This window comes from Tiliqua scincoides, chromosome 1 (assembly GCF_035046505.1).
Source record: "Tiliqua scincoides isolate rTilSci1 chromosome 1, rTilSci1.hap2, whole genome shotgun sequence".
Taxonomy (NCBI): Eukaryota; Metazoa; Chordata; class Lepidosauria; order Squamata; family Scincidae; genus Tiliqua; species Tiliqua scincoides.
In genome coordinates, this window is record NC_089821.1 from 135,352,065 (window position 1) to 135,368,192 (window position 16,128).

A 16,128-nucleotide genomic window follows, 5' to 3' on the forward strand; every position below is an offset into this window, starting at 1 on the left:
CCCACCACTCTGCTTTTGTTTGTGTTGGGACTTTTCAATAAATAAGAACTATCCAACCCGTTTTCCCTTCTCTTGTTTGTAAAGAGCAATGGCTTTCACAAACCTCCAGTTGTTGCCCAGTGGGGGAGGAGGAAGATGCATAAGCACCTTTTTACCCAATACTTGGCCCTCCCTGGATTCCACTGTGTTGGATAACTACCGGCCAGTCTCCAACATCCCGTTTCTGGGCAAGGTAATTGAGCGGGTGGTGGCGTCCCAAATCCAGAGGGTCTTGGATGAAGCGGATTATCTGGATCCTTTTCAATCTGGCTTCAGGCCGGGCTTTGGGACGGAAACCACCTTGGTCACCTTGGTGGATGACCTACGCCGGGGACTGGACAGGGGGAGTGCGTCCCTGTTGGTCCTGCTGGACCTCTCAGCGGCTTTCGATACCATCGACCATGGTATCCTTCTGGGCCGACTGGCCGAGTTGGGAGCTGGAGGCACTGTTTTGCGGTGGTTCCGCTCCTACTTGGAGGGTCGGTCCCAGATGGTGGTGCTGGGGGATGCCTGTTCGACACCCTGGCCATTGAGGTGCGGGGTGCCACAGGGCTCAATTCTGTCCCCCATGCTATTTAACATCTACATGAAACCGCTGGGAGAGGTCATCCGGGGGTTTGGAGTGGGGTGCCATCAATATGCCGATGACACCCAGCTCTATCTCTCCTTTCCTCCAGACTCCAGGGTGGCGGTTGAGGGCCTGGAGCGCTGTCTGGAGGCAGTGAGGATCTGGATGGGGGCTAACAAGCTGAAATTAAATCCAGATAAGACAGAGGCTCTCCTGGTTCGGAAATTCGCAATGCAGGTGCTGGACTATCGGCTTGCGCTGAATGGGGTTGCACTCCCTCTGAAGGAGCAGGTCCGCAGCTTGGGGGTCCACCTGGACTCGCAGCTGCTCCTGGATTCCCAGGTGGCGGCTGTGGCTAGGGGGGCCTTCGCTCAGCTTCGGCTGGTGCGGCAGCTGCGGCCGTACTTGGATCGTGCAGACCTGGCCACAGTGATCCATGCCTCTGTGACATCGAGATTAGATTACTGTAACGCGCTCTATGTGGGGCTGCCCTTGAAGACGGTTCGGAAACTGCAACTAGTGCAGAATGCGGCGGCCCGTGTGGTTACTGGAGGTAGGCGGTTCGACTCTGTCAGTCCGCTTCTCCAGCGGCTGCATTGGCTGCCCATTCGTTTCCGGGCCCAATTCAAGGTGCTGGTATTGACCTTTAAAGCCCTATACTGCTCTGGACCAGGGTATCTTAGAGATCGCCTGCCCCGTACAATCTGGCTCATCCTCTTAGGTCATCAGAGAAGGCCTTTTTACAAGTGCCGCCGCCTAGGGAGGTATGTGGGGCGGCTGCAAGAAATAGGGCCTTCTTAGTAGTGGCACCAACGCTATGGAACTCCCTTCCCCCTGACTTAAGAATGGCTCCCTCTCTTGAGACCTTTCAGCGAGGCCTGAAGACCCTTCTGTTTAAACAGGCCTTCTGAGTTCTCGGCCTTTTAACATCTTTTTAACATCTTTTAATATTTTTTACAGGCCTGATTCTTTTATGACTTGCTGCTGCTCTATGCTCTTTTTACCTATTTTTTACTCTGACTGCTGTTTTTTATGATGTGTTAATATGTTTTTATTTGTTGTAAGCCGCCTTGAGTCCCTTTGGGGAGAAAGGCGGGATAAAAATAAAGTTATTATTATTATTATTACTTGGTTTCTTGAAATATTTGGTTCCAACAAAGTAACAGTTCCCTGTTCATTGCAAAATACCAACTAGGGATTTTGTGAGCATTGCTTGTAAACACTTGCCAAATCTCAAGGGGGGGTTGCAAGTACTTGGAAGCATTGTTTCCGGTAAGCTTGAAATTGAAGTCTGCACTGCTGGGAGCTTGGCTGAACTGGACACTGATGATGATGTCATTGCCAGAAGATGCCCCACCCCACCATGCAGCAAGCAAAGAGATCTGCACAGTAGTGCAGACCCCTTAAGGGGAAATATTGCTAAGAAGAACCCAATAATTACTCTAATGCCTCCCAAAGAAAGAAAAAGTGTCCATGCTGCCCGTCCAGCCGGTGAAATTGATACTTCTGAACATTATTCGGAAGCATTATTTCCTGCCAGGATCCTCAGGTGTACAGTTTCAGAAAGTTATAATTCTTATGGTCCCAGCAGAAAATATTTCTGAGTGTGTTTAGAAGTGTCATTTCATTCAGGAGCCAGACAGAATAAATAACCCGCTAGTCAACTGCCCTGGGCTTTCTCTCAACAGTGGTCAGCCCTCCAGCCCCCTCCTAAGCAATCATGATTTTGACTTCTTTGCTTGTAAAGAGGGAGACCAGTAGGGAGAGGAAGATATGAAAGAAGTCAGCTCTCTCCACCTTTAAATGGGAGTACAGTAATTCAGGCAGGGATGCAAACATTCTCACTCTAAATTATTGCCCTCCTCTTAGTTCTAACTTCAGGATAATTGATCTGGTGGTCATTCCTAATGTAAGTAACAGTCAAGAGGAGCATCCAAGTCTGAATAATGAATAATATGACTATTAGATAAATAGTTTATTTCAGTACATAACGTGAAAGGCAATCAGCAAATTCACTTGGCTCAAAGTCACCCAAGTTTCTCTGAAGAAGTCTATTGTCACGCCAACTCTATACCCAATACTTTGGATTAGAGAGTTTTTATATTGTTTAGAAGGCAAGTTCTAAAATTAAATATTTTCAATTAGTATACATATCTCAAAAGCTAGCTCTCTCTCAAGAGCTATAATTTTTCAAATTATAAAACCACACTGAACCTTTGATTTTCTTTATCTGCCTTTGAGGGACTTTATAGTTTCTTTAGGCAATACAGGCAACTTACAGGAAAATCTTTATCCAGTTCAAGTATTTGAATTGCAAAGTTGTCTGGAAAAACTCCTTCTTTACCATTGAGCTCTCCTTTCCACCATCCTGGCTCTCCAGTGTCCTAGAACAAATAGTGCTTTCTTTAGAAAAAAAATGTTACTGAAAGTGCTGTTATTTCAATGAACAAGAACAACCCTCTCCCAAACAAGCAAGTTTGTGTAAAACAAGCACAATAATGCAGTTGTTTCAAAAACATTAACTATGAATTCTTCTGATATTATATTAAACTTGATATCTGAGAATCCTCGTAAAGTCAGAGCAAACCTAACAATGTTGATCTAGTTATTTGCCTGTAAAACACTCATAATCCCTTTCAGACATCCAAGAAACGTTATGATTTGTCATGGTGTGGTGCATTTCTGAGTATCAACCATATTAACCAATTCCATACAGAGAATTATTGTGTGAACTATAGTTTGTAATATTCGCTATTTCTTTTTCAAATACTAAAGTATGGCTAACTTCACAACATCACAACTACTTTGGAAAGGGTTGTGCTGAAGTAGATCTCTCTCCATCTACTGTCTGTGCAATCACTCCCAAAACAGGATGGGAACAAACAATCTAAATCTATTATGTTTCAGCAGTAGTGGAGTCGGGGGGGGGAGATCTGTAAGTGTCGCATGGCTCCAAAAGTCGATGTGTAAGCTGCCCCCTTCCTTGCTCTTGGGGCCATGCCAAGGAGTGAAAGCAATGTAGAGGCATCTCCTCTGCATTGCTTTCGCACCCAGACAGGCTTCGAGAAAGGGGGGAGGAAGAACTTACATGGCGAGTTTCGGAGTTCTGTAGCACTTACAGCTCCACCCTCTCTTTAGCTCTGCTACTGTGTCTCAGTTCAGAATATGCTCTGAAATCGTTGACTATTCAAGAAAATCCACATACTGACATTCTCAAGGTCTCAACTGAAGCCCCCTATAAAACATACAGACCAAGTTCATACACAGAACTGTAAAAAAGATAAAAATTTAATTAAAAATTCTTAGCTGGCTCAGAGAACCACAGGAAGACTCAACCTTTGACTACAGAGGCTAGGCCAGTCTAGGGAATCATGGGAAGACTTGGAAACTGACCTGCCTGCCTGAGAGGAGAAGCCTCCCATTCATAAGACTGACCCTACCATGGCACCATTGCACAATGCTTAATTTCTCAGCATATGCATTCTGATCACACAAGTCTAACATTTTTAATATTCTGATATGCTTCACTTTGGCATGACAGATTTAACAAAACAGGAAACCAATCTCTTACCTTACTTATTATTTGGATAATAACACCTTCTTTAAAACTAAGTTCATCCTCGTTGGTACCTTCATAGGCATACAATGTTTTGCAATATTCCTTAGCTGAAAGAAAGCAGCAGATGTATTATGCATGTTCAGTGCAGTTCTGTTGTATGAATGGCTCACCAAGAAGATATGTAGCTTTTTTATCTATTTATATAAAAACGAATGTCCCAACTGACTCATCAACACACAGTCCAAACCCCTGGACTAGAAATTTGGGGAATATACTCCTTCAATGATGTCAAGACCCCCTAAGAAGTTATTTTTAGGTGAAAAGAAGCAAAATGTGTTTTCACAGATTCCTCAATATCTCTTAAATTCAATGAGATATCAACTTGGTTTCTGCTTACAGAGATTATCCATACAAATGCTAGATTATCCATACAAATGATAGAGGTTAAAAGAGAAGATGTTTCAGACCTCATTGATAAATTAAAGATCAATAAGTCACCGGGCCCTGATGGCATACACCCAAGGGTTATTAAGGAATTGAAGAATGAAGTTGCAGATCTCTTGACTAAGGTATGCAACTTGTCCCTCAAAACGGCCACGGTACCAGAAGATTGGAGGATAGCAAATGTCACGCCTATTTTTAAAAAGGGAAAGAGGGGGGACCCGGGAAACTATAGGCCGGTCAGCCTAACATCCATACCGGGTAAGATGGTGGAATGCCTCATCAAAGATAGGATCTCAAAACACATAGATGAACAGGCCTTGCTGAGGGAGAGTCAGCATGGCTTCTGTAAGGGTAAGTCTTGCCTCACAAACCTTATAGAATTCTTTGAAAAGGTCAACAGGCATGTGGATGCGGGAGAACCCGTGGACATTATATATCTGGACTTTCAGAAGGCATTTGACACGGTCCCTCACCAAAGGCTACTGAAAAAACTCCACAGTCAGGGAATTAGAGGACAGGTCCTCTCGTGGATTGAGAACTGGTTGGAGGCCAGGAAGCAGAGAGTGGGTGTCAATGGGCAATTTTCACAATGGAGAGAGGTGAAAAGCGGTGTGCCCCAAGGATCTGTCCTGGGACCGGTGCTTTTCAACCTCTTCATAAATGACCTGGAGACAGGGTTGAGCAGTGAAGTGGCTAAGTTTGCAGATGACACCAAACTTTTCCGAGTGGTAAAGACCAGAAGTGATTGTGAGGAGCTCCAGAAGGATCTCTCCAGACTGGCAGAATGGGCAGCAAAATGGCAGATGCGCTTCAATGTCAGTAAGTGTAAAGTCATGCACATTGGGGCAAAAAATCAAAACTTTAGATATAGGCTGATGGGTTCTGAGCTGTCTGTGACAGATCAGGAGAGAGATCTTGGGGTGGTGGTGGACAGGTCGATGAAAGTGTCGACCCAATGTGCGGCGGCAGTGAAGAAGGCCAATTCTATGCTTGGGATCATTAGGAAGGGTATTGAGAACAAAACGGCTAATATTATAATGCCGTTGTACAAATCGATGGTAAGGCCACACCTGGAGTATTGTGTCCAGTTCTGGTCGCCGCATCTCAAAAAAGACATAGTGGAAATGGAAAAGGTGCAAAAGAGAGCGACTAAGATGATTACGGGGCTGGGGCACCTTCCTTATGAGGAAAGGCTACGGCGTTTGGGCCTCTTCAGCCTAGAAAAGAGACGCTTGAGGGGGGGACATGATTGAGACATACAAAATTATGCAGGGGATGGACAGAGTGGATAGGGAGATGCTCTTTACACTCTCACATAATACCAGAACCAGGGGACATCCACTAAAATTGAGTGTTGGGCGGGTTAGGACAGACAAAAGAAAATATTTCTTTACTCAGCGCGTGGTCAGTCTGTGGAACTCCTTGCCACAGGATGTGGTGCTGGCGTCTAGCCTAGACGCCTTTAAAAGGGGATTGGACGAGTTTCTGGAGGAAAAATCCATTATGGGGTACAAGCCATGATGTGTATGCGCAACCTCCTGATTTTAGGAATGGGTTAAGTCAGAATGCCAGATGTAGGGGAGAGCACCAGGACGAGGTCTCTTGTTATCTGGTGTGCTCCCTGGGGCATTTGGTGGGCCGCTGTGAGATACAGGAAGCTGGACTAGATGGGCCTATGGCCTGATCCAGTGGGGCTGTTCTTATGTTCTTATGTTAATGCTTAAAAAATAATTCAGGATTTTGCCCTAATCAACCCCTAAAGTGGTGAATCTAAATTGGGGGTGAACTATAGAACGCTTCCTATTACTTAGGTCTGGTTGGTTTTTTACCCTGTGCTACTTCCTGAGAGACTGAGGCCAGGTCAGCCTTTTAAATTTAACCGTTTTTAAGTTGGTGTGGCAAGGGTAGTAACAGTAAAATAACAGAAAAATAACAGTCATTTTAAAGTTTACTCTGAACAGTAAAATGAAGTGTATTTCTGGCTCAAGTCAAAGTTCTGCTACCCCACGATTTTGACAAGACTGAGAACTTATGCTATCGTCAGCCCTTGCTCTGTGTTCCAGTGGAAAGGAGAGTTAGGGAGGAACACTGGTTTTAGAGTTCTATTGCAGGCAGCGCAATCCTAACTTGCGCTGGAACAGGCAGGCCAGCGAGCCTGCGTTGTATCCAGCGCAAGTTTGGGGCTGACTGTGGCTCAGCCAGGGGAAAGGGGAAACTTTCCCCCTTACCACAGGGAGAGCCACAGTGGCTCCAATGGGTCTACTTGGATCTGTGCCACCTCAGAAGGTGGCACAGATCCAAGCAGAGTGGAGTGGCCTGGAGCTGCTCCATGCTACCTGGGAAATGGGGCTAGAATCCGGCATAACTGCTGGGTCCTGGTCCCGCCTCCCACTCCCTGCCTGCCTGCCCCGGGAATGCCCACTGCCCACCCTTTCCCTGCCCCGGAACACCTCCCTCCCGCCTCCTCCCCACCCTCCCTGTGCCCCCTGACCGCTGCATCGGCCGAGCTCAGCTGACGCAATCTTACTGTGCTGGGTCTGGATCCAGCTTGGGGAGGCCAGTGCAACTCCTTGCGTTGGCCTCCCCAACTCTTAAGTTGAAGCAAACATGCCTTATGGCATTTTTGCGACACCCCTGGGTTGGCGCAAGTGACTTGTGCTGGCCTAACTCAGGGGTTAGGATTGCGCTCTCAGTCTAGCTTTCCTCACAGGAGGCATTTTCTCTTGACTGTAGTTGCTGTAAATAACAGCTGAAGGTTCCTCAATTTAAGTTGGTATGGCAACTGAGTATTTAAATGTCAACAGGGAGATGGTGTCTCACACTAATGTCCCCATCACAGGAGACAGAGCCTGCCTGTTCCAGTCCCTCCCCTATCTCACGTATGACACTCAGCTAATCGCTAGGGAGGTTCATGAGCTCATCATAAGGCACGTGGTGGACAAGGCACATGGAGTTCTCTGTCATGTTGTGGAACATGTGTGTCCTCCTCGCTGTTGTGGCACTTACACCAGCTTCGCTGAGTACCTCAGTCATGTGTCTTGACCCTTTACTTATGGTGGTTTATGCGAGCTGGTGGCAGCCAGACAACTGTTCAGATTTGTCTTCAAGGTTTACTGCAATGGGGAACTCTATCAGAGTCTTGGAACTTGATCATCCTGTGAGAGTGCTATGTAGGACGCAGGACCTTTCTAGGGGCCATTTTGATGCATACCTGCCAAGTGAACCTGAAGAAGTGTCCACTATACTACTCTCTCAACCTGACTGGGCCTCACACCTCTCACAGTCATCAATTCTTCCTGTTCCCAAGAAGGCTCCTGGCAAACATCATGCCAGTTACACAGACATTAAAAGGAGGAAGTAACTTAAGGATGTGGGAAAGAAATATGCGCAGTGCAACCCCAGATATCTTTATCTGATTGAAGATCCCCAGGTCCGCTGTGCCTACACACTAGCCAGATGCAATGTATTTTCGTCAAAGGAACTGAATGCTAGATTCAGTCGATGTTCAGAGACCAATAGATGTTGCAATTCCAGCAGAGGAGTATCGAACCATTGGTATATATTCTATTACATTGTCCATGGTATGAGGATCTGCACGTTGTTTTTCTGTATCCATTAATGACTTACCATCTAGAAACTTGACGGAAATTTGCGTTTCCTTTTTCCTCTACTGACAAGTCTGCTATTATACAACTAGCTGATTATCTCCACATTCTTATTCAAAGATGTAAAGTTAAATTTGCTGTCTCTAGTGGAGCCAATAATAACAGTTAGGATATCACTAACTGTGGGGGCTATCTAATTTGATCCTAGGCATGGCATTGCTCTTTTACTGCATAGGACTGCAGTGCCTGGTCTGCCCCGTCTCATGGTCTCCTACATCTTTTTGCATGCTTTATGTGTACTTTTGTATTTTATGTCTTTTCAAGTTTTAAATAAATAAATAATATGCGCAGTGTAATCCTGTGTGCTGCGGTGGCCAAGTACCAACAAAACTACCCTAACTGGTCCTCAGAGCAGCAAAGTCTCAATATGAGCATAGTAATCCTGACATGGTATAGTTGTGCTAAATTTCATTGCAATCAAAGCAAAGCTTAAGACTGGCAGGTCAAAATGGACTGGCAGGTCAAAACAGATTTAAAGTCGTTAAATACTGTAGTGAAGTATGAAGATTTTGACTTGCTAGTCCAAACAAATGTACAATGTACACAAATGTACTCAATGTACACAGATTTATTAGAGTACAGTGGACCCACCTTATCTGTGGGCTCGGCATCCTTGGATTTGAATATCTGCTGATGCCAAGCCCACAGCTGGAGGGTCTCAGAGGAACACCCACACATGACCCAAAGCCACTTCAGGTTCTTCTGCAAACAAGAAATGCCTTCCAGTCATATCTGGGAGGCCTTCTGAGGCACAGGGAGGCCTCAGAAGGCCTCCTGGACATGACTGGGGTACACATGGTTTGCCGGCACCCTCCCCAGCACAGATTTCATTATTGATGGAATTAGGTATCTGCAGGGAGTCCTTGAATGGATCCCTCATGGATACCCAGGGCCAACTATACTAAAAAAATATCCTAAATTCGTTCAAACATCCTTTGCAACTAAAAAAAATTTGGAGGCCTGTGATAAATAATTTATCTGTTCAAACCAGTGTTATCTTGGCCATCTAACTATAATATCTCTAACTAGAGATGTTGTCCCTTTTAATGTTTTACAGCTCTGGTGTTACTGAATATTAAACAATAATAGAGATATGCCAAATGTTATACATTTCTGATCTTTTTTAGTATAGTTGGGCCTGGGTGTCCCTGGGTGATCCATTCCAGGACTCCCCCACTTTTGAGTAGTGAATCCAAAAGTAGTATTAGTTTTGCCCAACCGGTTCTAGTTTTAGGAGTACAGCATAGCCAGTTATATGCTGATTCAAGCAGCTTCCCCATGAGAAAGCTGACATCAAGGTTTCCTCACGAGGAAACTGCTTCTATCAGCATATAAGTGGCTATGCTATACCCTCAAAATTAGAGCCAATCAGGCAGGACCAATGCCATTTTTGGATTCACCACCCAAATATATCCAAGATTAGGTCTAACTTGTACGACAGCAAAATATGTCTAGGCCTGTGTAATGAATGATAGAGAGAAGATTACAGGGGAGATAGCTGGTAAAGTAAGGGCAATTCATAAGATGCTCAAAAACTTTTCAGAAAGCATAGGTTCTGATGTGCTTGACAGAAGGGGAAGGTGAGAGCAGGTACGAGAACTATGAGGAACAGGATCCTAAAAGAAGGACAGCGGAAAGGATGAACATGGCAATAGACAAAAGTAGAGACCTAAGGGAAGAATTGATGGAAGTGGTACAGGGCTAATGAAAAGAAGGCCAAGTGAAAAGGAATGTTGAAAAGCAGCCTCATTCAGCCAAGGGTGGGGAACAGGTCCAGGAGAAAAATTCATGTAGGGCCTAGGGTTGAAGACTATATAATGTGGGGGTGGGGGGCAGAGGCCCATAGGGACTATACGCAAGGAAGCTTCTCTCTTCACTATCAATCAATCAAATAGCCAGCTTACACCATTAGAATCTGCAGAATCACTCGAGAAAAAGCAGAATGTGCACACTGTTTACCAAGATTTTTACAGAAATTTAAGATCACACCATGAAAGATATACATCTATTTGATGGAAAGAACAACTTGATTGAGGAACAGTCTGCCTTGAAAGTAGTAGATTTTCTGTCATTAGAGGTCTTTAAGCAGAGGCTGGATAGCCAAGCTGGGATGTTGTAGTTGTGGGCTGCCTGCATTGACAAGGGGTTAGATTCAAACTTGTACATTTCTTCCAAATGTATGATTCTATGAAGTTTTATACTGAAGATCACATAATATAATAAGTGCAGATGCAAAACCATTATACCTTTCTGTTTGCTTTCAGTTTCTGCTTTTGCTACCTCTGTTGCAGTTTCTTGTTTCATTGCACTAGGAAACTGGGTTACTTTTGCTCCAGATGGTTGAGTAGGTAGTGGCTACACATAAGAGATATGAAGATAAAACAAGAATTGGTTAGAAAAGACTCAAGTGTATTAACTTTAATTTGTGATTAGGGCACCTGTGTTTATGATAAGCAGTTAAATGACAAGATGTGACTTTACAGCAACACTATATAAATGATAAAAATACTCTTCTTTTATCTGTGATGTCACTGTTACTTAAGAATAACAAAAGCTGTAATGTTTTCAAGTTGGAAACAGATTCACTATCAGTGGGAATTCTAGCATTACATTACACAAACTGCTGACCTTTAAGGATAATACACTGTTTAAAACAATTTGGAGTTGGAGGGCTTCCATGGCATGGTGACTAAATACAATCTTACACATTTACTCTGAAGTAAATGTGTAAATCATTATAAATCACCTGTGCAGCCGCATCCCTCCCCCCTTCTGCTGATTTTCCTGTGCTTTTGGAACCAGAAACTCCTGTGCAAGTTCAGCAGCCTAGAAAGATGCTGAGGCAGCCTTAGTCCTTTGTTTGAAACTCTATTATTCAGCTCTATGTGTGTTTGCAGACTGGAGAAATTCCTCCGTGTCTGGAGTACTTGGATTGGACACACTTAGCAACTGCGCAGCCAAACCTGTCCATCTATGTCAAGGAGGTAGGACAGTGTGACCAGGTAGATTCCACCCCTCCAGCTGGGTAATGATTAGATCATAGCAAAGTTATAAATTTCCCAGCTCAGAGGAAGTGGGCGTTGTTCTCCGCTAGTCGCCTGACCCATTTGTTGGAAACTCAGAGAGGAGAACCCACTTGTTCACTGTGACTCCAATGGCTGGGGATTCCTTCAGCAAGGTAGGAACCATCCAGCTAGATTGTGATCAGGGGCCTTCTGTAGGTTTTTCTAAGTAACTTCAAGCCCCAAGCAAATTTTCCTGGTTTAACACAGCTAGGATTGGGGGGGGGGGGGGCTGAGAGTTTAAGTAGCAAATCACCTCCATCTGCAGGGCATTAATACTGTATTTACAGAATCTATTTGGTGAAAACTTTTCTTTATGCTTTCCAGTCAAGCTCAAGCATTTTCCATCCACCTGCTTGTGATTTTTACTACCACTTTTCTTTTCCCCATGTTGTTTAATTCCTTTTTTTTGTTTAGTCTTATAATAAACCAGTTGTATTTTGACCCACTGGTCCAGTATCCGGAAAGCAGGGAGCAGGAAAGGGTGTGAATGCACTAACCACTAGGCACTACTCCTCTTGGTTAGTCTGCCTTGTCCTAGGAACCCTTTTCCCTAACAGACACTTATTCCCAGGTAAGTGTGAATAGGACTGCGGTTCTAACAGCTGGCGTGGGTTACACTGCTTCATCCCATAGAGATTTTTGGCTCCTGAAAGTCTCCTTAGGGTATGAGGACATGTGTCCCCTTGCCCCAGAGTAAGCTCCAACAGCCACTATAGGTCATCTCTGTTGTTTCTGCCAGTTTCTTGGATTCTGGAGGATGTTTAGCTCATCCTTGTCTTCAGCCCTCAATGTGTTTGTCACATTCTGTATGTTGTTCTGTTTCCTAGCCCCAGCTCATACCTCCATTTGATACCTCCATTAATGTTATTTTCTTTTCCAGAGTTGTTCAGCTATACAGAAACAAAAAAGTTGGGCAATTTCATCCATTATACGTATATTCATGCCCTCCTAGTGCTAATCAGCCAACTATTCAGTCAAACAACACTACTATACTTCTCTGGTCACAAAGCTTCTTTGCTTTAGATACCCTCCTAAGCCTCACTCCATTGCCTTCTCTTTTCTTTAGCTTCTGTTCAAGATTTGGAGTCCCCTTTCAATGCCAAGACTGAGACTGGAGTGGATGGCTTCAATCTTTCTCAACCCTTTTCTCTTTCCCCTTCTCATCTGATGAGTTGACTAACGCTCCCACTCATCTCCTTGATATTATCTCCCAAGATTGTTCTCCCACATACAGTTGGGAGAATGTGACAAACCTGTTGAGAGCTGAAGACAAGGATGAGCTAAACATGGAAACTGGAGAATCCAAAGAATAGGCAGAATCTGAGGAATTGGTTTCTTTAAAACACACACACACACACACATACACACACAAAACCACACTCCTTAATTCGCCTTCCTTCTCTATTGCCCTATTTCCCTTCTACCCTTTCAAAACTCATAGTTTCCCAAACTATGGGTCACGAGCCCATGCCAGGTGGGTTGTGACGTAGGCCTTCCCTCCTACCCCCTGTTTGGTTCCAAATCAGAGCCATTCTGAAGTTGTGAGGAAGCCCCAGAGGCCTCATCCAATTTGTGCCAGGCAGGTGATCCATTCTACCAGAAATTTACATTTCTGTAAATGTATTTACAATTATTAGAAAGATTTAAAACTGATAAAAAATTATATGGGTTTGAAGAGGGAGAGTCAATATTGGAGAAACAACTAAGATCAGATGAGCAAGTGATATCTAAAATATATAAATTGCTTTTGAAATTTGAAACAGAACATGAACAGGTCAAAGTATGCATGATCCAGTGGGTGAAAAATGTGGGCCATGAACTCTCAATGGACAGAGGGGAGAAACTATGGATAAAACAGATAAAATTTACTCTGAATGTTAACATTAAGGAAAATATATATAAAAGATGATTTATCGATGGTATGTGACACCAAGTAAATTAGCCAAAATGTATGAAAGTATGTCCAATAGTTGTTGGAAATGTAAGAAACAAGAGGGAACCTTTTACCACATGTGGTGGACGTGTTCAAAAGTAAAAAAAATATTGGTTACAAATTCATGCACAGATACAGTTGATCTTAAAAACAAATATACAGTTGAAGCCAGTAGTATTTTTATTAGGTATGACAGATGAATATGTGGAAAGAAAAAATGAAGTTTTATTTTTGTATATGATAAGCACTGCCAGAATACTTTATGCTCAAAATTGGAAGACTATAAACATACCCTCGATAGAAGAATGGTGGACAAAACTTATGAACTTTGCAGAGATGGACAAACTCACAACTTTACTTAAGGAGAACTCAACAAAAAACTTCTTGAAAAATTGGAAACCAATTATTGATTTTTTGAAACAGAGAGAAGACAATGATTTGATGTATTATGGATTTGAAGATTGGTTTTGAAGGATTAGATAGTGGTATAGACTACCATTTGTTAATGTTTGGACTTTAGGTATCTAAAATATAACTAGTAGGAATTTTTTGGCTTTGCTCTTGCTACACCATTAGAATATTGTTTATGTATTTGTTTATGTATGTTATGTTTATTATAGTCAAATAAATAAATAAACAAACAAACAAGTTGCAGAATAAAAATCTTTAGAAAGCAGGAGATTATAGTTTTCTCTGATGAATTAGCATTGCAGAGGTTTGGGTCAGTGTGATATTACTACTAATAAGATACCTTGTCTTGTTTCTTCTCTTCTAACTCATTACTGGACAATCTTGCCTTAAGCTTCACAGAACCTTCTTTAAAAATATCTCCAAACCCAACTCCTCGGATTTTCTTTGGTTGTGCTATTTGTCCAGCTCCAGACTCATTACCATTCCCTGGTGAAGCCACAGGTGAGATGGGGCCAGTAAAAACAGATTCTGAAAAGTGGTAAAAAGTGGATTTTAACATTCAATATTAAGAAACAGCGTTATATAAGTTAAAGCCTGCTTCTGGGACTCACCATCTCTTGCATAGTTTTTGCTTCTATTTTTTCTGTTTTAATCTTAACAAAATTGTATATCATTATACCTTATAAATCACTGCAAAAGAAATATTTATGCAGATTTATGTGGAATTTATTAAGAAAATATCATCTTCATATGTCCAAAGTACTTTGGTAGGTGTACCTTTTCCACTGGTATAAACAAAACATTTCCTGATGATATAGGCACGGACAACATGAGATTGCACTGTCTTTGTATATATTTAATAGACTGTCCCAATACAACTTAAAGTGCTGTGTCCATTGTTACTCAGTTGTGTAGGCACCATGTCATTCTTTGAGGGGAAAGGCTCAATTTTCTGCAATTCCCCCTTTTCTCTTCCCTCTCCCAAAATCCACTCCTGAGGGTTGTGGATTGTTCAAGAAAAAGATGGTATGCTATACAGGGAGAGGGAAAAGAAAAGTCGGAATTTCTTTCCTGAGAATTCCAGTTCTAGGTAAGGAAGGTGTGACATTCCTACTGCTGCAATGCCCCTCCTCCAGGAAGGCAGGATCGGGACCTCGAACGAAGACTTCTACCTTGGTGGGGCGCCCCTTCTGTTCCCCAATTCCGGTCCTGCCTTCCTGGAGTTCGGACGGACCTCCATCGAGCTGACACTCAACATTCACAGAGATTCAACGAGAAAGGGAGAGGAACAGGAGAAGAGCCCCCCCCCCCACTGCAGCCAGGTTCCATGCAGCAGCTGGAGCCCTTCCTGACTGACCCACTGCAGCCCAGGGAGCCTATGCTCCCAGAGAGAGCACTCCCCGGCGTGAGAGGAGGCAGCCCAGCCTCACCGCCCCTCTCAGACCCACCACCGGGGCGACCGGGCGCCCAGTGAGAGCTCTCTTCAGTGCGAGCAGAGGCAGTCTAGCCAAATCCAGAGCCAGTGACGGGGAGCCTGAGTGCCCAGGGAGAGTGCTCCGTGGCATGAGAGGAGCCAGCACAGCCCCACTGCTTCTCCCAGAACCAACACCGGGGAGTCGGGGCACATAGCAGATTCTTCACAAGGGGGCCGCACGAAGGCGCAGAGAAGCTAGAAGCCCCGCAAAGCCCCTGGTGATGGGGCCTGATGTACGACTTCCCCCCAGTGCCGCTGATGCAACACTTTCTGAACAGAGTCAAGCAGCTACGGGCAGAGGTTGTCCCGATTGCCTCGAAATGGCCCCAACGCCCATGGTTCCCAGAGCTCCTCTAGCTGTCAACGCAGGATCACTGGATGCTCCCAGTTCGGAAGAACCTCCTGCTGCACTGGCAACTGCACCTCTTCAATTTAACAGCCTGGAGTTTGAGTGGGGCATACAGACCAGTCTGGGGTACTTCGACAGGGTCACGGCCACTCTATAGGACTCACATTAGGCATCCACCAAAAATGTGTATGAGACCACCTGGTGCACCTTCGTTAGCTGGGCTGAGTCTAAGGGAGTCAGGGCCATCAAGGTCAGGGTCAAAAGCACGCCCTGGCTTTCTGCAGGATTGTTTGGACAAGGGGCTATCTACTAACACCCTTAAAACCTTGGTACGGAGGGAGCTCAGGGCACTTTGGTGAACCCAAAACTAAGTATCTTCCACAAGGACCAGGTGGTCCTCAGGCTGGACCCCACTTTTGACCCAAAGGTGAACAGGCTGTTCCACAGGTCCAGGAGTTAGTCCATCCCTTTGCCCAAAGTTGGTTCAGCCCAGGGAAAAGACCTGGCACATTTTAGACGTGCGCAGGGCAATTTGATACTACACAAAGCGGACTAAGGAGTACAGAAAGTTTAAGGCCTTGTTTGTCACCTACAAGGGCTCTAACCTGGGTCACAAGGCCT

General features: G+C 44.3%; 1 protein-coding gene across 3 annotated transcripts in view; it reads right to left on the bottom strand.

Annotated features, from left to right (window-relative positions):
• CD2AP (CD2 associated protein) overlaps positions 1–16,128 on the bottom strand; it is a 98,080-nt gene that overhangs the window by 43,204 nt on the left and 38,748 nt on the right. For all 3 annotated transcript variants that reach the window (XR_010794906.1, XM_066637802.1, XM_066637810.1), the window contains exons 6-9: positions 14,025–14,212; positions 10,522–10,630; positions 4,179–4,273; positions 2,887–2,991 (exon numbers count right to left, since the gene is read on the bottom strand). Coding sequence is in view for 2 of the 3 variants with exons in the window: in XM_066637802.1 (XP_066493899.1) it covers positions 2,887–2,991; positions 4,179–4,273; positions 10,522–10,630; positions 14,025–14,212 (497 nt within the window). In the remaining variant the exon portion in view is untranslated. The remainder of the gene's footprint in view (positions 1–2,886; positions 2,992–4,178; positions 4,274–10,521; positions 10,631–14,024; positions 14,213–16,128) is intronic.